Raw genomic sequence first — 25,568 nt, 5'->3', positions numbered from 1 at the left:
TCAGTGGATATGAGACTAGGTTGTTATCGATTTTTATACCCCTAAGTGATAAGGGTGACCCAAGAAAAAAAAAAAAAATTTTTTACTTTTTTGAAAAAAATTATTTTAATTTTTTTATGATTTGGCATTATAAAATACATACAACCCTAAATTTTCACCCTTCTACCACCAACACCTATTTTGTAATAGGGGTTGTTTTTTAATTTTTTTATTACCTTACTCCTCCGAAACGGCTTGACCGGTTTTGATGAAATTTTATATGTATAATCAGTGGGTCTGAGACTAGGTTATCGATTTGGTGGCCCAAAAAAATATTTTTTTTAATTTTTTGGAATTTTTTTATTTCTATTTTTTATGATTTGGCAATTAATACATTTGGCAATTAATACATTAATACAATTTGGCAAAAAATACATACAACCCTAAATTTTCTTTTTCTACCATCAACCGCTCTTTTTTAATAGGGGATTGTTTTTAATTTTTTGTTACCTTACTCCTCCGAAACGGCCTGACTGGGCCTGACCGAGTTTGATGAAATTTTATATATATATATATATATATATATATATTCAGTAGGTCTGAGGGTAGGTTATTATCTATTTTTTATACCCCTAAGGCGCGGTATTTTCAGGTATAAATAAATAACTTTTATCTAACAAATAACAATCTTAAAGATAAAACAATTGGTAGAAGATACACGTTTTTACACGCTATCCGTCAAATAAAATATATAACACGCTATCTGTACCTGAAAATACCGGGGGTAAGTGATAAGGGTGATCCAAGTCCACCGGCCAAATCTTCTGGTGTATGGGTGGCTACTCGTTTTTAGACCAATCTAATCTGACAGATCAAGTCTGCTCTGATTTGGCCTGTGACAGGCTTGGTCCGCCAATGGCTTGGCCTGCTACAGACTTGGTCCGGCACACAAACACAAAGTTCTTATCCGCAGACCAAGTCTGCAGGCCAAATCTTCTGGTGTAGGACGCTAATAAGCAAATTTAATTGTAGAATAGGACTGTCATTTACGGTCATTTATGGTCATTTACCTTAAATGTAAAAAAATCGCTAGGGAAGTAAAGATAAAGATATATTAACAAATACAAACAAACTTAAACAAAAATCAGTCTTAGTGGTTCTACGTTCACTAAATAAGCTTAAAGGCATAGCTTAGGTATACTTTTAAAATAAAATAATAATATTTAAAAAAAAAATGAAACAAAACACAGCTATATCACACTGAGTAACTAAGGTCCATTTGTTTTCAAAGAAAAAATGGAATAAAGAGATATATATCATAAATTTAAGTCATAAATTTAGGTGAACAAAAAAATAAATGACAAGAGTGTCATAAAAATAAATGACAAGAGTGTCATAAAAATAAATGACGTGACCGTCATTTTCATTATGACCGTTACATGACAATGTCAGAAAAATTTGGGGGTTTTCAAAGAAAAAATGAAATAAAGAGATATATATCATAAATTTACGTCATAAATTTAGGTGAACAAAGAAATAAATGACAAGAGTGTCATAAAAATAAATGACGTGACCGTCATTTTCATTTTGACCGTAACATGACAATGTCAGAAAAATTTGGGGGTATTTAGTTTTTATAATTTGCTCACATCCCTACATACAGGCAAAGTTTTTCTTATAGCAATTGTACTTGTTATTAAAATATACAGTTAAAACTTTTTTTAGTGTAATACACTCGTATGTGTCAAAAACAGTTCTTTATCAACAATGTTTTCTTATTTAGTTCATCCAGGTATTCTGCATATTAGAAGCAAAGCTTTTTATTACATATCTTTATTTATACTTGAATAGCATATGTGCTAAAGTATATTTTAATTCTCTGTAAACTTACACTGACATTTTTTCTAAAACATCATATGCCTAAAATAATCAGCTTCTGAGATATAATTATACAATACAATTGAAAAATGGTGTCAAAGTTAGCTTGGATATGAAGACCACTGTTATTTTATATAAAAAAATTATACGAAGAATGTCATCGATCATCATTTCCAAGTTCACTTTCGCCATTTCTTTTCTTGATTATACAGTAGTACTGTATTACAGTTGAGGGTTTGGTTGATTATTTTGCAGTACTGTATGTTCAAACGGTTTTCGATCCAGCATACTTTGATATTGATAGTTCAAAATGGTTTTCATGATATAGACCAATTCCCAATATATTCCCCTTAAGATCTCTAATTCAAATTACATTTGTAACCAGACTTACCGCAATATCCTTGGCAATGGATGAAAGTGGTGAAGTCATATTTTCTAAAGGTTCAGTGCTACTCGATGGTCTATATGGTAGTTCTAGATTGTCCTTAAAAACACCTGTGCTAGTAGACGGCAGAGAACTACAATCCATTACAGAGACACTCTGTATTGTATTTGCATGTTCAGAACAAAAGGAATCAGTGGTCTTTCTAGATAGGTCACATTCACTTGCAGCACGACATGAAGTGTTACTTGTAATCTATAAAAAAGTAATAAATATTCTTAAAATGTATAAAAATTGATCAAAAATAAAATGTAGTGGTCACGTAACCACTACTTTCAAAAAATTTCATTTCGCTTATTTAAATCTTAAAATATAATATAGTAAAATATAATAATAAAGTATTGTGACAAAGGCTAAATTATAAAAATATATATTTTATAATGAACTAGCAGTTTTTTAAATTCCCTGTTTATTAATATTTCATATTACTTTGAAACATAAAATATTCTAAATTAGCACTTACCAATATAGGTATAGCAGTTTTCTTTAAATGTAATGAAAAGGGTGATTTTCATTATCAAATGAATCTTCTTTAAAATGCAAATGACACACGAGAATATTTAAAAATATCATCTTTGTTTAAATCCAAAGCTGCTCTCCAAGACTCCCACATCTCATTATTTTTAGGAAATCTAAAATAAATCAGGTATAGGTTAGATATGCAGTAAAAGCTAAAGTAAAAGGCTAGATAAGATAGTAAGTAAAATCTAGATTAGATATACAGACATTAATAACTAAAATAATTTCTAATTTATTATACTGTTTCGTGTCAATAACATCTGAAATAAAAGTGAGAATGAACTCCATATATTTATAAGGAAATTATTCTCTTAATCTAGAAAACTGTAACTGATTTTCCTGCAATTATCAATTTGGATTCCATTAATTTAATAAAAATTGAAAACGTACTAAATGCTGTCCTGTACAAAGTTAAAACAGAAAACAACATGGCTACTTTAAATTATCAAATTTCATATTACTTACCGAAATAAATGCACATCAGTCTTATCCCGATAGTAATTGGCACTTTTATTATAAATACAGTTTTTACAACACACCTAGGCATTTTTAAACAATAGTAAGTCCAAATTAAACACAAACAAAGCCACTAGAACGACTGTAAACACACAGCTGACACAACGAAAATGGCAGAAAATAGAGTCGGTTGACAGCTCATCGGCCCCAGTCGGCGCGTTATTCAAATAAATGTTATTCATTGGTCCGAGCGCTTGGAATCCTGGAGTGGGAAACTGGCAGGATGCGCAGTGGTCTTTGCTACATCTTTAACTTCATAAATCTATGGTGTCCTCCAACGGTCTAAGACACTCGAAAAAGTTTCTCATAACTTACGACCGAGAAAAATCAAAGGTTTTCTTTGATTTAAGTAAAAACAATCTTCGGATTATCACGGGGTTTCTAACAGGACACTGTCTCCTCAACGAACACCTCAGTAGGCTGAAACTGAGAAACAACGGCGAATGCAGATTTTGTGGGGAAAATGGGGAAACAACAGAACACCTTATCACAGAGTGCGCCGAGACGACGACCATTCGTGCCATGAACCTTGGGACGTCTGATGTCGAGGATGGAGAGCTGGCCTCTGTGGAGCTGTCTCAGATACTGGCTTTTGTTAAAGCCCTGAGACTGTATGATGAGTTATAACTCGTTATAACTCAAGAAAGGGGAACACACAAAAGATCTATAAGGTTGCGGTGTTTAACTCCTCTCCTAAACATTCTACATTCTAATATACATAGCATCCCCAGAACATATCTACAAAAATGTTATATAAGAAATAATTTTTTGAAGAAATCTTTATATGTCATTTTTGTTATTTTTAAAATAATCAATTTCTGTGAGTGTAGAAATACCTAAAAATGTTTTTATTAATTGTAGTTGTTTTATATCTCAATATGAATTAGCTTACCATAATTTTTACATTTCAAAATGTTTATATGCTATAGAAATTTAAGTAATTATTAAATAATAAAATCAATTAATATGTTTTAAACCTCATATAGAACTTCTAAATTACTGGAATAAATAAGTGGTTTCAATTATACTTTATATTTTTATGTTTACGATTATTCAAAATGTCTAAAAAATCCAATTAAAATTAATATAATATCCTAGCAAGAGCTTAGGATATCTATAGGAATAGTATCCATAGAGAAAGTCTAATAATTAGCTTATAAAACAATAAACTTTTTTTCTAACGACAATTTCTCTTAACGGATGATAGTCAAAGGCCAAAATGTCATTATTTGGAAATTTTGAATTATAATTAGTGAAAAAAGTTAAAAGTTTGTTTACTTTCTCCACTAATTGCAAACTACAACCACTATTTCTGACGCTTTGAATCCTTCCATTGAAATTCGAGGAACGAACTGCTACGCTAATTGAAACCACTAACATATTTCAATAATTTTGAAGTTCTGAATAAAGCTTTAAACTATCCTTTATTATTGGAGAAAAATAAAAACTGTTGAGTAATGCTGGACATTCTGTAAAAGAAACAAAAAATATTTTTAAAAACGTCGATTAATATTAAATTTACCCTGCACATTCTCTCCCTATCGAACAGAAACGAGTATCTTTTGTTAAATAATTCCTTATAAACGGAGAGCAGTCCGACATTTACAAAAGAATCAACCGGAAGATTTAAAGCTAGATTTTGTAGACAAGCAGGGGGCTTTTGAGCGGGATTTTGTCGGATAATCACGAATAAACGTCGATAACTAGTTTTAATACTGGATGAAAGGTTTTTGTTGGACCTTTGTTTGAACGACGAAGCCGCGAGAACTTTTTAAGGGTCCGCAAAACCGAGAAAGGGTTGCTTGCCAACGTAAATTTGATCGCTAAATTGATTTCGTCCTTACTTAAATATGGACCCTATAAAAGTGAACCGAAAATTTTGTTTTAATTTTCTCCCCTGAAGAAAACCATCTAACAACTTTTAAAATCAAATACATATTAATCCATATCTGTTATATTTCAAATTTTGATATTTCTATCTCGCTCATGATGAGCTATTATTTTTAAATTATATTAATCTGTACGAAAAACTTATTATTTGTCAATTACCTATTCATTTTCATTTAGTTTACTTTACTTACTAATTTATAGGCGTTTTTGTTGATTGTATACAAAAGTATTAATGGGTAAAATAATAGCAAATTCATTTCTCTTTTGATTTTTTTAAAGTTAATACTTATGTTAAATACCGTATGATCGAAAAAAAATGGCGTCAAAGAACTGTAGTGAATTTGGATTTTAATTACAATGTCAATTTTAACATAAAACCTAAAGAAGCTAAAGGGCGTAGAAATTAAATAAGACTGTACCTATATAAATAAGACTTCGTACCTATACATATTAAAATAATTATATTAAAATTAGTTTGTCTCAAAAAAATCAAGCATTTTTTTGGAACTCTGCAGTCAGGCTATAAGAATGCGAGTAGAATATGAAGACATTAATAGAATACTGATATTCACTGTAAATATTAAACGAAATTATATATAACTTTTCAAGCATTGCATATTTAATATTTTGGTAAGTATACTGCGCGAAATGTTACAACGCAACTACTAAGCACTGTCATATACCTTGACCTTATATCCTTCCACAACCCAAAACATTTTACCCCCAATTTAATTGGTTTCGATCTACAGAGTTAAAGAGCATTATACGAAATATTAATTTTATTAAATTATGATTTATACACAAAAATATGTATATCGTTATTATAATGGCCGTATATAAAAATACTGCTTGAATAAATTTAACTTTGATTAAAAATAATTTAATATACATTCAGAAAACATCAGTTTTTGTACTGTATAAAGAAAACGTTATTTTAGCCAAACGACGAGGCGTTTAGAGTTTTTTTACATGGAAAGGAAATTAAACATAATTTATGCTCCTACAAACATTTTTTGTTGCCAACAAAAATCGCTAAAAATGATAACGAGCACACAACACTACAAAATTAAAATGCTATTTTTAACATTGTGCAATCCTAGGGAAAAGCAACCACATTTAAAATGTTTATTTGCATTCATTCTTTATTTCAACATACAAATTAAATTACAATAGAGACGATAAGCATTATTTCTAGTCATATAAAAACAGTTACTTTTTATACTACCAACAAGAAGTTTTTACTAAATTTTGTCAAAAAATTCTTTTCGTTATTATCGTATAAGAGATGAAATAAGAAGAATTTAGAGTTTATTTATTAATAAATTACAAGAATTTTATACTGGTATATTTTAAAATTAAATGCAAGTTTATCAATTTTATATTATAATTAAAATGTATAAAGTACAGAGTATGTACCAACGCGGTTGCTTCAAAACAATTTCGTTCAAAACGGTCTTATATTGAAGATCGGAAAACCACGAACTCCCGATTCAATCCGAGTTCTTCTATCACAAATTCATAAGGCCTAGTCGCTTTGATTTAACTCTGATTTTGATCCAATTACTTCGGATTCCCCCTGTGCATTAGACCGCTCCCTTTTCCTAAACTACCCCGAAACTTCCTCCATTTTAATACACCTCCCGTTATCAAAACAACTCGCTAGCTCCAAACCTTGATGTGGAATTTTATTAGAAAGTACAAGCCAGTTAATAGTTTTTCCCTTCTTCAGAATAAATTTACTTGTTAAGCAAGGCTGTCTGCTGATCTGTAATAATTAAATAACTTTATTTTGAATTTTATTTTTTTTTACATTTTTCACTTTTACGAAATCAAAAAGAAAATGAGAATCATACATTTCAAAATTATGAAAATATCTAGCATAGTGTTACTTTTGTTATGTATATATAAATTTGCTATCTTGAAGCAAAAAAATGAATAAAATCTTTAATATGGCTGAACATTGGATAAACATATTTTCTGGCTTAAAAGTCCGGACCTGCACAATTTAGTTACATGTATTTTTCTCTGTTATGGATTCAACCTGATCAGCACTTTTCCGAGCTAATTTTCTTTTATTCCAACAGATCGAAAGCTCTTTGTGGGAATGCTAAGCAAGCAACAGACTGAAGAAGATGTCAGACAGTTGTTTGCCCCCTTTGGAACAATAGAAGAATGCACCATTCTGAAAGGTCCAGACGGAGCTAGTAAAGGTAAGACTATACTTTAAATATATTTATAGTGATTTTTTATACAATACGATAAAATGGTATTTTATCGTCGACCGAAAAGATTAATTCACGAGCGACAAAATCACGAGGGAATTAATTTCGGGGTATTCAGAAATTAATATTTCAAGGAATTTATTACGAGTAGAAAAAAATATTGTGCTGGGTTGGCGTTAGTTTCTATGTAATTTGACAAATAAATAAAGCTGCCTCTTTAGTTTTCAGTTTTGAGTCAATATTTTTAATTCTCTTTCGTGTCGATTGCTGATTGAATTGGAGCCAGAAATGGCTCAAAACGAAATAAATAAATTACCAACAGATATTCAGGAGGAGGCAACAAACGCCATATCCAAACTACTTCCATTTAAATCCCGAATAACTTATGAAAAGGAATACAAAATTTTTCAAAAATCGAAGCAATTAAAAAACGTGTGAAATTAAGTTTTTAACCTATCCTCGCTGTTAAAGTATCATTTAATCTACTTTTGCGGTTAAAGTACTATTTCATCTACTATTTTTGATAGATATAAGGCAATTTTAACAGTTGCTAACCCTAAGTTTCTTTATTTGGCATAATTTTTTATAATTCAATTAGATAGGTATATTTTGAATGTTCTTTGTAATTCTAGAATGAATCTGGAATATTTTGAATGTTGTATCTAATCCTAATAAGGTAATTTTAACAGTTGCTATGAAAAAAAAATAAAAATTCAAAAAATCAACTTGAAAGTATTTCAGCTTATGAAAATTTTTAATTGTAAATATAGCATTTTTATTATTTATAAAATTATTGGTTTCTTTTTTACTGTGAAAAAAATTATTATATCGTTCATAGCATTCTATAAGGATCGAGATTCGTTTAAAGTATTTATTAGAATATCGAAATCTGCCCTCCTCGATTTTCCCAAATATCGCTAATAGCATCTTGAAAAGATTTAAGAACCTCAAAAGAAAGCGCTCAGTTCTTTGTTGTGCTGAGCTGTTAAAGTATCATTTAATCTACTTTTGCGGTTAAAGTACTATTTCATCTACTATTTTTGATAGATATAAGGCAATTTTAACAGTTGCTATGGAAAAAAAAAGATATTATTCAGAATCAGTATGCTAAATATTCTATATTTTTTATAACCTATATTTTTTGCTTTAGTATTTATATTCTTAATAACACTTTATAATTAATTGCTTATTGGTATAGTTTTAATACTTATGTAATTATACCAAGATGAAAAAAAAAATAGTTGGTAATATATCGTACAGTTGTACAAATATAGGAAGAGACTTGGGGATAGCACCGGTCGGGTGTTATTTTATATTTCTCACGTCTCTAGCTATACTTGTTAAGTTGTACATAACATTTTTCATGGTTACTCTTTCATCCACATTGTTGCATAGCTTTTTATGAAGGTATGCGAATGAAAATTTTAGTACAGGGTAAAAGTAATTTTGTTCAAACTTTGTTGCAGAGATCTTAAAAAAGCTTTAAGAAAGTTGGTAAATATATTATTCAAAAATAACGATTTTTTGCCCCATTAATTATAAATTCCAGTAATAATATATAACATCTATGAAGGTTTACTAAAAAATTAAATAATGAAGGCTATAATTCTCTTTAAGCCACACACAATTAATGTTGTTCTGTTTTTAAAGAATTTAAAGTTAGGCATAGATATAATAAGTTTATTATGTTTATGTATTGAATCTTAGTATCGAATGAACTTTATCTAATTTAAATAATAAATTAATTGTATGGTTTTCAAAAAAGTTCTAGATTCTTCAAATTATATATCAAATAAAGGTTAGTTACGAAAACAAAGAGACAGTAACATTCAAAATTTACAGATCTTTAGCCTCAAACTGAGCCGTGCATTATTAAAAGAACCTTTGTTTATCACCGCAGAAAGGAAGGACAAGATATTATTTAAACTGCTCGTCTTTTGCACTTTATAAAACCCCAATAAAATAAGCGTTAAATCTTCGGAGCTTTTTGACGAACACAGTCGAGCCTAATATGTCTGAATGTCATTTAAATAAATAATTTCGGGTTTCGCGAGGAAGCCTAGAACAGACCAAAAATTTAATATAAGCAACCCTCGAAAACGCCTAATTTGCATTTTGGAATGCGCTAACAACGTCGTGGCTTCGGGCGGGGTATTCGGAGGAGACGCTCTCAAAAAGGGGGTTCGCGTCAAGAAAGGGGTTCGAACCAGTGGCGGGGAAACTGGAATTAGTAGTCTCTCATCTCTCTGAACTTTTCTCTCACTTAGAAATAAATTGTGTTTTGTTGCGCGTGTTTATTTCAATTTGCTCTTCGTCATTTTCAACCGAATTAATTTTAGAATGGCAAGAAGCTGCTAGGAATCTTAAAGAAAATGATTACTCATATTGGTTATGTCAGATTTTTACATTATATAGTTACTCAAGTAGCATTTTTGGACATATTTTAGGCAATGTTTCTAATAATCGTGTCTGTTTTATGACACAAAATGGAAACGGTATGCCACAAGTAGGAAACATTTTCGAAACCTATATATATATTAAATGGCTTTATTACATGTGTTTCCAATATGGTGGCACTAGCCGTTTCATGAAATGTTTCAACGCGGAATCAAAACTTTTAGAGGAAATGTTTCGAAGCATTTTCTGCAACTTGTGTTCAAGATGTTTCCGTTTTCAGCAGCCACTGTTTCTAAATGTGAAGAAACAAAATACTAAACTAAAATAGTCTATGTCTGTGTGTGGATTTTAAAATGAAAACAACCATCAACAATGTCGACCTCCGCCATAATTTTTTTGTCTTAGAATCTCTCTTTTTAGGTTTTCTGGCACAAAAAATGTCTGGCAAAAGCAAATTCATCGTTTAATTTAATAACGTACTTTCATATTTTTAATGCCCCTTCTGTATATCATTATTTGTTGGTACAAAATATCTTGGTTTGAAATATAAATTTTTATTTTTATATCATGGTTCTGAAAATAAAAATATATAAATTAATGTAAGTAGAACGCGTTCTTATGAGTTTAAAAGCTCAACAGCCGATATAACATACAAACCAAATGAATATTGCGGAATTTTGAATCATTATTTTGTAAAATTGATATGGATTCGGACACAAATCATCTACATTATATATCTGTGTCTATATTTGTGTCAAAAAAGGGAGAAAATCGTGTTTCGAAAATTTATCGACAATAAATGGAAACCTTGTTTCCAAAATGTTTTGATTTAGCGCTATCTGTGTAGAAATTTGGATCTAGTCAATGCCCGATCTAGTCATAAACGCCAATCAAAACTTCTGATCAAAATAATTAAAATATTTTTTTATTTACTTATTATAATACAATTAAGACATAAAAGCATGTATTATTGTGGAAAAAGAAAAAAACGTTTGCTGGTAACATCTTTCTTCGGTCTCCAGTTGGGTATGAGTAGTGGCTGTTATTACATTTATTCCTAAAAGAAATCACCTCTGTAATACGTATTATAAAATCGCATAAGAAAAATATCTGTGTTTGTATTCAACATATATAAACCCTTCTGCTTTTTTAATTATACTACTATAAAAAATGGAAAAATGGCTTAAATGCAAAAAGTGCATAAAAAAATCCAATAATTAAAGGTTATGTTCTCATATTTGACGGAATATCAAATAAATTATGGAAACTTTTCAGGCACAAAACGGGTACGAAATCTGTAAATGTGAGCCACATCTGGTTCTTAAAAGTTTCGAAAAAATTTTGACGCTAAGATCTTTATTGTTACATCTTATGTAGCGAAACCATATTTTGGTAAAATGTTTCGAAACAAAAAGTAATTTTATGTTACGAAACATATGTATCAAAAATGCGACGAAACTGTTTCGCAATGTTTCTCCGTAGAGATTTTGTTTCGATTTTGTATCTAAAAATGCTACTTGGTTAGAAGGTATAAGATAAATTTATTCTGGATGTTTCACTGCGATCTTTAATTGTAGTTTTTGTTAGTGTAGCTCAGAAGCGAATAGGGTTATTAAAATTATGTTTATAGTATCTTCTTTTTTACATAAAAGTGTGGAAACCGCATCCTTCTATCTTCACGAATAACGGAGATACCGTACGATTTCAAACAAAATGTACATAACCCTCAAACCCTGTACATAATATTTTTAAATAATATCTATATGTATTCTAACAAACATTTAATTTTGCTTATTACATTTCAATTATTTCCATTCTCCGAAATACTTGTAAAGAGACCGAATAAAAATTTAATTTTAGAAATATTTCCTCGAAATACCAACCTTGATTTTCGCGCAACTTTCCTGAAAAAAAAACAGGCGGCCTTTAATTTATTCCCAGCCGCAACAAGCAATAAACAAAACAAATATTACATTTTCCAAACAAATTCCAAAATATCTGGGCATACGAAAACGCCAATTATTTAAATTCGACGTTCCGATTTATCGCAGAATTTTCCTTTAATGAATTCAAATTTATGTTCGCATATATACGAGGCGAATATTTTATGATAATTTAATTTATTGTCATTTGCACATTTCGTACGCACAATTTAAATTCGAGACAATACAATGCCGAATATTTTATGCGGCAGACGGGTACGTTTTTCTTCGGATCGAGAGATAAAATGGTCGACGTGATGTGTGAGTTGGGGCTAGGTAATATTCCTCCAGGAGGAAGCAAAACATCACGTAACGAGGTAAAAAGAGGGGGGCCAGTTAGGGAGATAAAATCACGGTAGGGAGTATAAATGGGTAGATTCGCTCCCGGTTATGACTTATTATTATATTGAGTCTTTGAGGCACAATGCTTTTTATACAGTGTCGCGCCTCTCACACGACGCGGAGGCTCCTAGGATGTATGGCTATGTAGGTTAATTTAGAGCATTTTTTTAAATATATAGTCCTACAGGGTGTCCCCAAAAAAAGTTAGACACATCAAAGTTATGTTTTTTGTACCGGAACACCCTATATATTAATTGTTTTTCAGATTCTAGGAAAAAAAATAAAGGTAAGATTTCATTAGAGAAGTATATGAATATAAATATATATAAAATGTAAGGTTTTTGACATATTTAACATTTTCTAAAAATGAGGAACAATTTTTAATTTTCAATAAAAACTACTTAAATTCGAATTTACCCAGTATAGCCCAATATTATGTAGTTAAAATAACGATTGTTCTTTAAATCAAATTAAAACTTGGCCCGAAAAGTTATATAGGGTGAGACAAAATTAATATTGAACATTGGGCATCTTTAAAAGTAAGTTACCTACTCTTTTTTTTTTAATGAAACATCCAGTATATTATTTAGACATTCAATGGGGAATTCATGTCTCTTCCAACTACTATTAAAATAGTATGAGTAGATCTTTATTATATTTGAATCCTAGGTGGCTGTGATATGTCTGACGTTACTTCAAAATAGCTGTGAAATTAGTTCAAATTTAACAATTAAATATCATTTTGTATCAGTTAAAATGAAAAAAAAATATCAGAAATTTACTAAAAATAGAAACTTATCCTACATCAGAGAGAATTGATATGATATGAGAGTTGGTGACTGTAGTGCGCATTCACCAATTAATAGAAAACTTAAATGTTTCTAATTTATCTATTCCTGATTTTTTTTATTGGGGTATGTTAAAGACAGTGTTTACAAAACTCGACCAACTATTGTCCACAACACGAGAGAAATGAATGCGAGTGCTTTTTGAAGTAGAAGTCTACATATGCGTTTTAACATGAAAATGTTTTTTTTAAAGATAATCATTTTATGCAGTGAACAGGAAGGGAAACATATTAGGCATCTGATTTCATCTAGCTAATTTTTGTGTCATTATATCTTAGAATTATACGCTTATATCTAGTTTTAATTCTGTGATATTTAAAATACAATATATTTTTTAGTACCGTTGAGTATTTTACTTTACATCCTTTACTTTTTGTTAAATTAACAAAATGTATATCATAGCCACCTAGATTTTATCAAATAAGAAAGATCTACTGACGTAAAATATTTAGGAAAATCTTTTTTTGAGGGGTAGGCAACCTTAATAGTATTTTAAAGATATATGAATTCTCCATTGAATACCGGTATAATATACTGGTATATAATTTGGTTTAACATGCAATAATTATTGTAATTAAGTATCAGGCTATACAGAGTAAATTACAATTTAGCTAGCTGGTATTGAAATTTAAAATGTATTCTTAATTTTCACAAAATGTGATATATGTCAAAATCCTTTGGAGACACCTCTGGCCATTTTCAGAGAGCCTTTTTTCCTCTTTCTTATATTTTTTTTTTCGCTTAACGTAATCATCATTTTAACATAATTTTTATCTGACAAATATTTCTACATTAATAGGAATTACTAATAATTAGGAATTATCCCGATTTAATATAGTCATTTATTTTTAACTACGACTCTGTTTTTTTGTACATTGCCTGGCGCCCAATACTTATAACAAATTTAGCTCGATTTTTTTTGTGGACTGTATACGCCTACACTACACAAATTATTATAATTATAATTGCTTTAAAAATACTGCTGATGAATATTGAATATTATTTGTTGAATAAAATGGAAAAAAGTCCCAAAGTAACTGACAAGGTAACGTTACCTTGAAACATAATATATTCCTATAACACGCCCTAAGCGATAGGCATGGAAACGCCACGTGTATACTCTAACATATATATTCTCTCCCTTTTTACGTCTTGTACACATGAGACGAATTTTACAGTCAACCTGTAACAAAGTTAAAAAGAAATTAAGACAACAAGTTTTTGTGACCTGAAATCCGTCTACATGACCCCGGGGATCGAAAAAGTGTCTGAATTTAAAAGTTCGCACACTGCGAACAGCCTCCTACGGAATATGTGGCCCTCGCATCCCTCAGGTACAGTCGTTACCATTGAGAGACACTTCAATCTGGAAACTAAAAAATATATCAGCCATGTCGTGACTGTCTTTCTCGTTTTTTTACTCTAGTTTCTGGGAATTTCAGCGGAAGACGTAACGTCTCGAGTGGTTTTATTGAGAGCTGTGCGTAAATCTGCGGAACAAGTTAATTATTTCTTAGCAAAGATACGGTTAAATATAATAAAACTAAAACCCGGCATGTTTAAACTAACAATTAAGTTATTGTATTGTTTTCTGTGTCAGCAACGTGGGATCAGTCCACTTTTTCTACCTCCACTTGTTCATTATTCATATCTCTTTAATTTATTTCTATATTAAAAAGCTCAGTACTTCTTCCAAATCTATGCCAAATTAAGAAAGACAGACAATGCATCAATCTAAATTTGGAGGAATTAATTCTGTTTTCCTTACTTGTAAGCAAGTTGATAAGTTATTTAGAATATTTTTAAATTTACTTTGAATGTGGTAGACAATGATTCAGTATTAAAACTAAAAGAGTTTCGGACTTCCATTGTATTTATTTATTTTATACTGCTGTGTATATATTATTTGGCACTGCTGTATACCGGGTGTTGCATCGTCGAGCGGGACATAGGAAATCCCATGTAAATTTCAATGGGGTCAATTATTGGCTTCCCTAATTATTTTAGAGAACAATTCTATTTAGGTTTATTGAAGAGCACTAAAACCCACATTCAAAAGAATAACTTTAGATATTTTTGATTAGCCCGTTTACTAGTTATTCGCCGATTCTTTTTAAAGTATCTCTCCCTTTCTTATCGGCCCCTGTATTTACTTGATTGAGCATCTGGCCAAGGTAAGAAATAACTGTCAAAATAAGTTTGTTCATTTCAGAAAATCTTTCTATCTTAGCTGCTTTATTATATTTTGATTATTAAAAACTCATACCTACATCGAAAATTATTAGCCATTGAATTACACTACCCGAAAAAAAAATTATTGATGATTAAATGCGCGTATTATCAAGGAATAGTTATCAAAAGGTGTCGGACATGTGTGCTGCTCTGTATCCGAATATAGACCGATACCTGGAAAATCTACAATCGCAAGAATTATCCAGAGACTTTGAACCAAAGGTGACCTAATAAAAAAACTGCAGATGTGAAGCAAGGCAGGAACAAAGAGGAAATGCAAGAAATATAGATTATACCGACTTGCGAAGTTTTATTGTGCGTGGAAGTGAACGATGGAAAGATCAGTACAAGGAAACTTGAGGATTAAATAGGAATAGATCACATTCCAGCGTTTCGAATTTTGAAACGGCATAAATACTATTCCTTCAAATGTGAAAAGCACCAAGAGCTACGAGATTGGGACGAAATAGGCGGCAGGCGTTTTGTTTGATTGATGGAAAGAGCAAACACGGTATGGAATTCTAAAAAACATATGTTTCAAACTGAATCAAAAATTTCATGCGTTCAAAATTATCGATATTTGGAACAAGAAAACAACACAGGTTTGTCGAAACAAAAGACGCAATAAGCCGACAGAAAGTAAATGTGGGCAGGGATATTCGGACACAAAATATTATCGGGCCATTATTTCTTACGCAGAAATTTAAATGCAGAATAATATTTGGAACTACTCCGAAACTCATATTTTATTTTACCTGCTTTACAGTGATGCCGCTAGGGAAAAATCAGGAAGTTTGGTACTAAATGGATGGCTGCCCGGCACAAAGTACCCTGGCTGTTCGGGAATATTTAGACAATCGTTTTAACGGAAACGTTGTTGGCCTAAATCATACAGTAATTGCCAGCAAAGGTCTCCTGATATTTCACCAAATGATTTTTTTTTTTTTTTTTTTTTTTTTATTTAAAAAAAACAGGTTATACAAGGATAAAAAATACCCAAAACTAGACGAGAAAATGCTATTTCTGCCGAAACCAATAGAATTTCAGTTTACCAACTATCGAATGTAAGAAGAGAATTATTTTATGATCGCCTGGGGTTATTGTCTAGCAGTGGATGGAGAAATATTTGAACATCTTAAAACCTAAAGTTCTAACAATTAAATAGTACCACAAATTGCTTTTTAAAAAAAAAAAAAAAAAAATTTAAATTTAATTTATTGAATATTGTTATAATACTATAATTAACCCTGTGGTAACGTTGACTTCTAGCATTTAGTTTTTACTCCTAATTCAGTCATTTAATCTTGTTATTCTATAAACTATCATCTTTAGATTTCCGACTGTAGAAACCGAGGTTTTCAATAATAATAAATGCACATGACTCACCTTCACTTTGACAGTAAATCTTTTTAAACTCATTGCTCTCTTGCCACGATGTTCATATGTGTGATAAGGAACCATTAGAGATAAGACGACAGCCGCGTAATAGCTGAAGAAATTAATAAAAATTAAAACTGTTTAAGTCTGGGACTACTTCTTAAGAAGTTTCCTAACAAAAACAAAACGCTGAATCATCATAACAAGAGAAAGAGTGCATCTACCAGGTACCTTTGCGAGTTGCGGTGAGTCGTATATTGGATGTCGACAAAAAGCTCCTCTAGGATGTAGACTTGAAAAGGTTGAAAACAATTGAAGTTCGCATTGCAGATTCTGTTGTGCGCTCCAAGACCACAACATAATAAATGGTCGGAGCCGCGGGTGGCTCCACAAAGAATCCTCAGTTCTTGAAAAAACGCTAATTTAAGTTACCCTATTATATTTCATAACAATAATAAAAATCTTTTTTTTTAACTTTTTTTAAGATACTTTTTATAATAATGCAACCATTCATAAAACGCTCCAATGCCGGTGTTCTTAGTGGAAAACCTCAAGCTTGACTGCACCCAACATCTTCACGGGTGAATACCTGGCTCTAGTATATAAGCGCCAGTAGTTTTTAGGATTTAGTTTATTTCAAAAAATAAAAAAATATTTGTATTAAAGAATTTTGCATGAGTTTTTATTCCAAATAATAATTTACGAGATAAATTATATAGATTATAATAAATAAAAAAAATCTCAATTTTAAAAATATCATAAAATACCTAACTCTTCTTTCCAATAAACATATCATGCACATATTTATTCGTAACAATTTATAAAAAAAAACGGACGGAACAAAATTACTTGTGTGCCTGGGTATTCTGTGCCGAAGCATGTATCAGTGCCTAAACAAATATTTTCAAATATAAAACCAAATAATGTAGGGTAAACAGAGAGAACGAAGCTTTCCGGATAATAAAAATTGGTGAATAAAATGTCAACAAAACCAAAGGTTCAGTTTCCAAGTTTTCAGAAAAAAAATGTTTTTTTAAAACATTTATGATCTATAACTCTAACTTAGACGAATTATCTCTGAGCAGACATTTTACATCGAAGAGAGCAGTTCTGATCGTGATTAAGGACGTTAATTTACTCACTATCTCAAAAACTAAAGTTTTTTTTTATTAAATTTATTAATCAATAAATTAATAAAGCATATTGTAAACTAGATATTTTGGGCGCCGATTGAGTGCGCGAAACTACTAGGTACAGAGAGATAAAATGTGAAAGACACAATGTGTCGTTATTATTTACTTAAAAGCTTAATGGACCATGTATTTATTTCGTTGTGCACAGAATATCTGTGTTTAGTGGTTGTGAATTAATTGTTCACTCTTCGTTTTACCAAATTTTTTATTCTTGATAAGATTATTATCTATTTCAGTGGTTACCTTATTAATATTAATATACCGTATATGATGTATAATAATATTAAATACATTCGTATGTAACAGAATCTTAACGTATATGTGGAAAATACAACTGCGTTAGAGAAATATATTTAAGTCCATAGATAGTTAGGCAATGTTACTTAATTTTGATAAACTTGTTGCGTGATAGACTTTAATAGCGGGTGTGTTCAATCGATCGTGTTGCAAACCATGGATAAGATTCTCACGAGCTACTCTAATTTTCGTCATTTATCTATTAGCGTTGATTAATCGTAATTGATGGTCTATGAAAGTAATACCATTACAATTCGTGATATTCTGGAAAATCTCTAAAAACTGCAATCACACTTTCCTTACCTCTGCATTCTAAGACATAAACTCCATTACCTTAAAATTATTTAACGTTCTATAAAACCACTAAATATAGTCATGATACGCGTATGTAGCATATAAAATGGACTTGTGCTTTCATTATTCAAGATCTTAGTAAAGCTGAGTTTTTACGTGTTTTTAAATGCAATACAGAACTTTATATAAATTTGTTACACTTAGACGCATCAGTTGCTGTATGAGCTATAGTGAATCCCTTGCTTCACCAGTTTAGCAGCGCCGAGGAGGTTCTTGGTAACACCATCTCTGTTCATCTGTCGGTCTCGGCGAGTCGACTATGGCATACTCTTCAGCAAAGCGGGAGGGTGAGAGGTCTAGCATCGTTGTGGGACTGCTATAGGCCACAACCAACTAGGGACCCAACGGCTGGGGCCTACGGTAACACTTTGTGAAAGAACAAAAAAAATACAATCCTACAGGGGGACAACAATGTTTCAATGGGGCAACATTTCCGCTCTCCTCTCCACCCACGCCCCCACTCTTCAGCACACCCCCACCCCCCCAACCACTCCCACGCCTACTCTCTTCGTTTCCTCACATTTCCCCCGACCTACCAAATTAAAGATGCCTCCGTGCGTCGATTACTTATCTACAGGTAGAAAGAGGTTGCATACTAGTATCTTTTTGTAGAATATTATACGCCTTCAGAATAAAAAAAATTAACAGTAGTCTACTTACTTAAAATACCAAAAATTATAAAAATAATTTATATATCAAACAACCTATCCTCCCTTGTCTTCTACATCAAATATGGCAACAATAATACTGGAGACGACAATCGAAAGCTAAAGTGTGATTACGTTCGCCAGTGCCTCGTTGTTTTGGCCAGCACAAATACATAATACAAGTTGGATCATCCGTTAATCTTTTACTTCCCGAGCCTCTATGAACGTATTCTAAATCCTAAGCTTAAAGTGTTCGTATCTGCTTAATTTACAATATGAGAAAAAATAACCATTGTGCACATCTTATTAAAATATCCGCAGTTCTTATGATGAAAAATCCTTAGACTCATGGCTCTTTTTCGTGACAAATCCTTGTGAGTTGTAGTGGCAAATATAACAAGCACTAAAGCATATGGAAATATTAAATTAATCACTCTCTATCTGTTTATTACTTAATGATATAAGCTTGAGGGACTTATTTTCAACCTTAGAAGAGTGTGCAGCTGTGTCATTACGTCTCATAATTGACCAAAATTAAATGTGGGTTTGATTTATATTTAGCATACTCGGAACGCGAGTTTCGGACACGCTCAGCGGCGCCTCAGCGACAGAATTAGTAACAGGGAGTTGTGTCAGTCAAGAAACAGAGGATCCACAAGCAGGCGATTTCGGGGCCGAATCACACATGGAGTATAGACATGTTTATGTATTACTTAACTTTAATCGATCGTATCTAAATACAACCTTTCACTCGCTTCTGAGACCTTAGATATTCAGAGCAGGTGCAAATTCCGGGTGCTCTGGTGATCGAAAAGGCCAAATTATCTGATCATATGGAGGATATAGATACCCTATACTATTATTGTGTCGAACTTACAGACAGACATGTACATAACCCTGTAGACAACGTCCGACGATTGTTCTTACTCTATAAAATAACAAGGAAAACGTTATATCCTCTTGAACTGTCTCTTCTTCTATCGCTGAAAAAGATCACTGAGAAAGAGGAAACAATCGGCCCAATAGCATCGCAATCTGAGTGGTAATCCTGCATTTTACATAATTAATCTTTCCTAATATAAATTCTTTTAGAGCTGCGAAGTTGTATTGAATTAAACGGGGACCAATTTATAGAGAATGCCAAAAATTTGGTTAGACACATAAAGCGATAATTTTTAACATTTCTCGTCTTGTCAATCCTCGCAGATTAGGACGACAACCCATTGAAACACTTATAATCCAGGTTCTCAAAAAGGATGCTCTCTCACCGCCTGTATATAAACCAAAGTGAGAGCGATGATGTATCTAGCGGCAGAATATATGATGCAGGAGATAAAAAAAAACTAAAGGCTGTAAAATTACTAACTTAGTTTATGACAAGTCACTGGAGCAACTTATTGCCGCTTAAAGCTACAGAGAAACTCGAGCCACTGTTCGCTGAAAATAACAAAAATAAAAATACGGAGGTACATGTGTTATAAAACGATATAGGTGTAATTTATCGATAACTCAGGCTAGACAAGTGCAGACTCCAAAATACGCTTATGTTTTCTAAAAAAACAACGCGATCAACGATAATTAAAAGAGAACGTCGATTCATTCATGGCATCGATACGTCTCGGTTTATAACCTTGGTGATAGTTTCTGAAACCAACATTCTAGTTCATGTCAGATTAACTACGCCAGAGAAGGAACACTACAATACTAGAGCAGATAGAGGTATATAACGGCTGGTAACCTAAAACCAAAACAACCGAACAAATTTACTGTGCAAGTACAAACCTTCTCTCGGACGGAATGAACAATACTAACAACGCCAGACAAGGAATTATATTGAACTAGAGCAGTTAAAGGTTGACGGTCGGTACTACAAGACCAGGACAACCAGACAAATATACTGTTCCAGCTCAAACCTTCTCTCAAACGGAATGTATCATACTAAAAACGTCAGACAAGGAATGACAGGACTAGAAGCAGCAGAAGCTGAAGAAGGCTAACCGAGCCTAAACACCTCAACAAAATTTGCATTAGCTCAACCCTTCTCTCCAACGCAGAGACTGGAACCAACAATCAACTCAAAACCAGGAGATTAAATCACCAAGAGACAGAACTGCAATGAAAGATCAAAATGAAATGAATTTATGTAAAATAATACCCTACATCTGTCAGCATGAGGGGATGCACTGTAGTGTACATCAACTAAAATGGGATAGACAGAGAGTATCTACAACGATATCCCAAAATTGACCTCTACCATACAAAAAAATACAAAAAAAAAAAAAAAAAAAAAAAAAAAAAAAAAAGAAAAAACAAAACAAAATACGCATTCGCCTAGGGTAGTTGACGGAAGGTCAACGCCCTGACAAGCAAATGGCGACGGACCCTAACCAGGCTGATCTCAACGTAATTCAAATCAAAATAACTAATCAAATCAGATTTAATAAAATGAATCAAATATAAGTTTTACTTACCAAAGTAAAACCTATTAAATAGGTATTACCGATTAAATAATACTATACATGTAATAACCACATACGTAATACTGATATTACGTCTCCAGTACCACATACGTAACATCACCCATACAACACCACACACGCAACACCATATACGTAGTATGTGGATAAGGGCATGGAAAGAATTTCCGACACTCTCGATGTTCTGAGACTCACATAGTACGGTGGCATTTGACGGACTCTTACCGTCACGAGGAAATGGCTATTCTTTACTGTTAAGCGTGCAACTGACCAGTACACACTCAACTCGCCCACCATGTAGAGCGGATACATGTGCCCCAAGGCCACAAACCATGACCATAGGCTTAGATAATAAGCCTAGATCCGAACACAGAATAAAATACATCTAAAAATTGACTAAATCATACAAACTGCAAAGACTTACAGAAACTCTCTGTAAACGTCAAAAAATCACGAAAAATGTCAACAGGCGACACTGCTCAAAGCCAGACTCAAAAAAAAACACAATATGCCAAAACGCAAGTAAACTGTAGGGCTAAATAAAACTAACGACGCTTAAAACTTACTACTACATAAGGGTACTAAAAGATGAAATAGTCTCTTGACAACTCATCAGGCGCAAACAACAGCTAACAACTATCGTCACTGACAGTTATTCTAAACAAAAAAGTGTGTAATTTGCTCGCGAAACAATACACCTGGACTAAAAAACCACGAAAAACTAATAAAAAGAAGCAATCATCATCTCGCTAAGCACGCCGCTAAAAAGACTCGAATGCACTCTGACATTCCATACAACCACCTGCCCAAAACATTGCACCAAAAAAAACTAAACTTGATATAGATGTCCCAAGACAAAAAGTATCTCACAATACAAAAAGATCTGAACATGACACAAGTGTCATCAAAGAAATATCTCTCCAAATAAACAGAGAAAACTAGAACTCCAACTAAACTCAAACTATTGACGCATTTTGACACAGATAAAGTTCTTCGGAAACATTGCACTGGCTATCAGATCTAGTAAAAACTATTAAACCCAGGCAACAGAATCCTAAACAGAGATTGTCCAAACGTCAATCCTTCACTAAACTTTGAGTTCTATCAAGCGCTCTAAATCGCTCCAAAATAACTCAAAAACATCATATGTCAAATGATGACAACACGTTAATGACCTTGGACGTCTCCAAAAAAATCATTAGACAACCCAAAATGATGTTCACAGTAGCCTCCTGCTAACTGTAAACCATAAATACGAGAAATGCTCACCGCATGTTGTGTCGTCTGCAACGCTGCAAAAAAATTTAATGTCCTCCTGACATTAAATCACTACACGGTAAATGTCTGTATATGAAGGTTTTCGGCAACAATCATAACAGAACAACTACCAAACATTCCTTTGACACGGTAGCATTAGACAGCCTGGCCAAAAGAAATACATATAAACGATACCGCACGTATCAAATATGACAAGTCACCCTCGTCATACACTAAAAAACTCAAGGATACACTCCCTGTATCAACATAACAGTCCTAGTATAACTATCATGACAACACAAAAAACTTCAAAGACTGTACCAAAGTACCAAACAGGGGACAGTCTAGCAACTGTCGATAGTAACTAACAACACTGAAGGTTCAGATGATGAAACATAGTGAATGGCGGATACTAAATAAAAATATTGGCATGAAAAAACATTGCCATACGACACAACAGTAAATAAACAATAAACGAGGATGAGATTAACTCTAACGTACTTCTATAAGCAAAAAAATAACCCTAAATTGTCAGTTTAGCAGCTCGTTTAGCAGCCTAACAGTTATCGATAATCACATAAACTTGTAAAATTAATTGCAATCAATTAATCAACAAAAACAAAAATCCAAAATGGTCAAATTGTGACCACCAGTATAGTAAAATTATTCAAAATTAATAAAAAAAAAAAAAAAAAAAAAATTTTAAAATTAAATGAAATTTCAAACACCATAGAGATATAAAAAAATCAAAAGTCGAAAATTTAATGCTTGTCCACCCTGTATGGGGAAAAATACAAAACCAAAAATGTCTGTTAAAATATAAAGTTATCAAACTTTATCAAAATGTCAAACACCTTGAAATTTAAAAATTTTCAAAGTCACAAAAAATATTGAGCCACCCTGTATAAGGAATCCCAACAATAGATAAACTTTTCAAGTTTTTTTTTTAAAAAAATTTTAAAACAACTATTAAAAAGAAAATTTAAACCCCAAAAGAATTCAGGTCCAAGGCATGTAAATCTTTGACAGCCCTGTATACCAGAGTTCCAAAAAGATATCAAGAATATCAAATATCAACACCACACAGCTGGACACATCTCCCGTTATAATGAAAATTAAATCCAAAAATTCCCAATAGAGACCCCAAATAATAATTAAAATAAAGAAATATTTTTTTTTTTTTTTATTAAGAAATAAAAAACTTCAGTACTTACCATCATACCGAGACGAGAAACATACAACCGTTTCCAAAAATATATAAAAAAAAAAAAAAAAAAAAAAAAAAAAAAAAAAAAAAAAAAAAAGAATAAGAAATAATTGTGAAACTCCCTAAGTAAAATGTTACGAGTAAAAATTTCTCAAAGCCCCACGTTTATGCCAAATTAGTAGCGTTTTTTTAAAACAACTACCACTGCAAACGGCACCTTTTCATCGGAGAGCAGTCGTGGAAAAGGTATTTCACTAGAGAGAAAATTAATCAATAATTAATAAACAAAAGATATGCTAGATATGGGGCGCCAGGCATGAACAAAAAAAGACAAAACAACTATTTGTATAATAGCTTAAAACTAATGTACATATTTATTCGTTGACGAATTCTGATGGTGAATAGCATTGTACAATTTTAATAATTATATATAAAAAAAAAAAAAAATAAATATATATGTAAATATATTAAATACAATTTTTTTTAAAAATTTCATATTTACAAAAGGTTAGAGTTTATAGAAATTATAAGAAAAGTAGCATTACTTTATTTAAATTGTTAAACTTATACGGTGTTCAATCAGATGTGTTGCAACCAACATCTCGTCATTCATCTATTAGTATAGCGTAATGATGTCTATAGAAGATCAATACCATTGTACAATGCGTATATTTGCGAAATCTAAAAGTTCTAAATACACATTTTACTACGCATTGACCTAAATATTCTTAATAATCTACCACTAAATATTAGTCTGTACGCCTCTACGTTAACTTCGGTAACGCCTTCAAGACCTGACAAACATTTTAAGGTGTAAATGCAATAACTAGAACTTAAAATTCACTTAGCTGTTCTTTAATATAACCCTGCTTCAACCAGTAGCAGCACGAGTAGGTCTCGCATCTCTGCACTGTCTGTCGGCGATCCAGGGTTAGAAATGGGGGTGAAGAAGCACGGGGCTCAAGCCACACCCACGCTGGGACACTCTATGTGAAGACAAATCAATCCTACAGGGGACACATGTTCATGGGACATCCGTCCATAAAACAGTGGCCACAAGGAATACTAGGACTTGGATAATGCCCGTTACCTCGAAGTACTCCCGAGGGCTCAATAAATAATAAAAACAATTCTGTCCTTCTTCCAAATTGACATTCTGGAGGACAAAGGCAAAGGGACGCCAACGTGCCAGGCAAAAATACAAATACAATTTTTTTTTTTTTTTTCTTTGTTTAAAAATATCACTAATTAATTATCGTAATTCTTTTAAAAGGAAAATTAACCATTCTTTACCTTGTTTTGCTCGAAAATGGCAGCTATTCAGAATACAGCAAGATAAATAATCACCACTAAACAAAAACAAGCGGTCAAAAACAAAAAAGACGAAACTACAGCGCGGCCCCTCCACAAATATAACATATCGAACGGATCACAGTGCACCAAACAAAATACCCAAAGCCAGCCGAGTTCCCATCTTAACCGACAGGGCTCATCATGGTCAACACTTCGTCA

The 25,568-nt window shown here is 32.0% G+C and overlaps 1 protein-coding gene across 1 annotated transcript in view; it reads left to right on the top strand.

The window, feature by feature from the left end:
- Positions 1-25,568, top strand: part of LOC115885541 (CUGBP Elav-like family member 4) — a 244,600-nt gene that overhangs the window by 104,800 nt on the left and 114,232 nt on the right. Inside the window, exon 3 of the mRNA XM_030904497.1 lies at positions 7,309-7,434. Coding sequence (XP_030760357.1) covers positions 7,309-7,434 — 126 coding nt within the window. The remainder of the gene's footprint in view (positions 1-7,308; positions 7,435-25,568) is intronic.

This window comes from Sitophilus oryzae, unplaced genomic scaffold (genome assembly GCF_002938485.1).
Source record: "Sitophilus oryzae breed Bouriz unplaced genomic scaffold, Soryzae_2.0 scaffold_396_pilon_pilon, whole genome shotgun sequence".
NCBI lineage: Eukaryota > Metazoa > Arthropoda > Insecta > Coleoptera > Curculionidae > Sitophilus > Sitophilus oryzae.
This window is presented reverse-complemented; position numbering and strand designations above follow the sequence as displayed.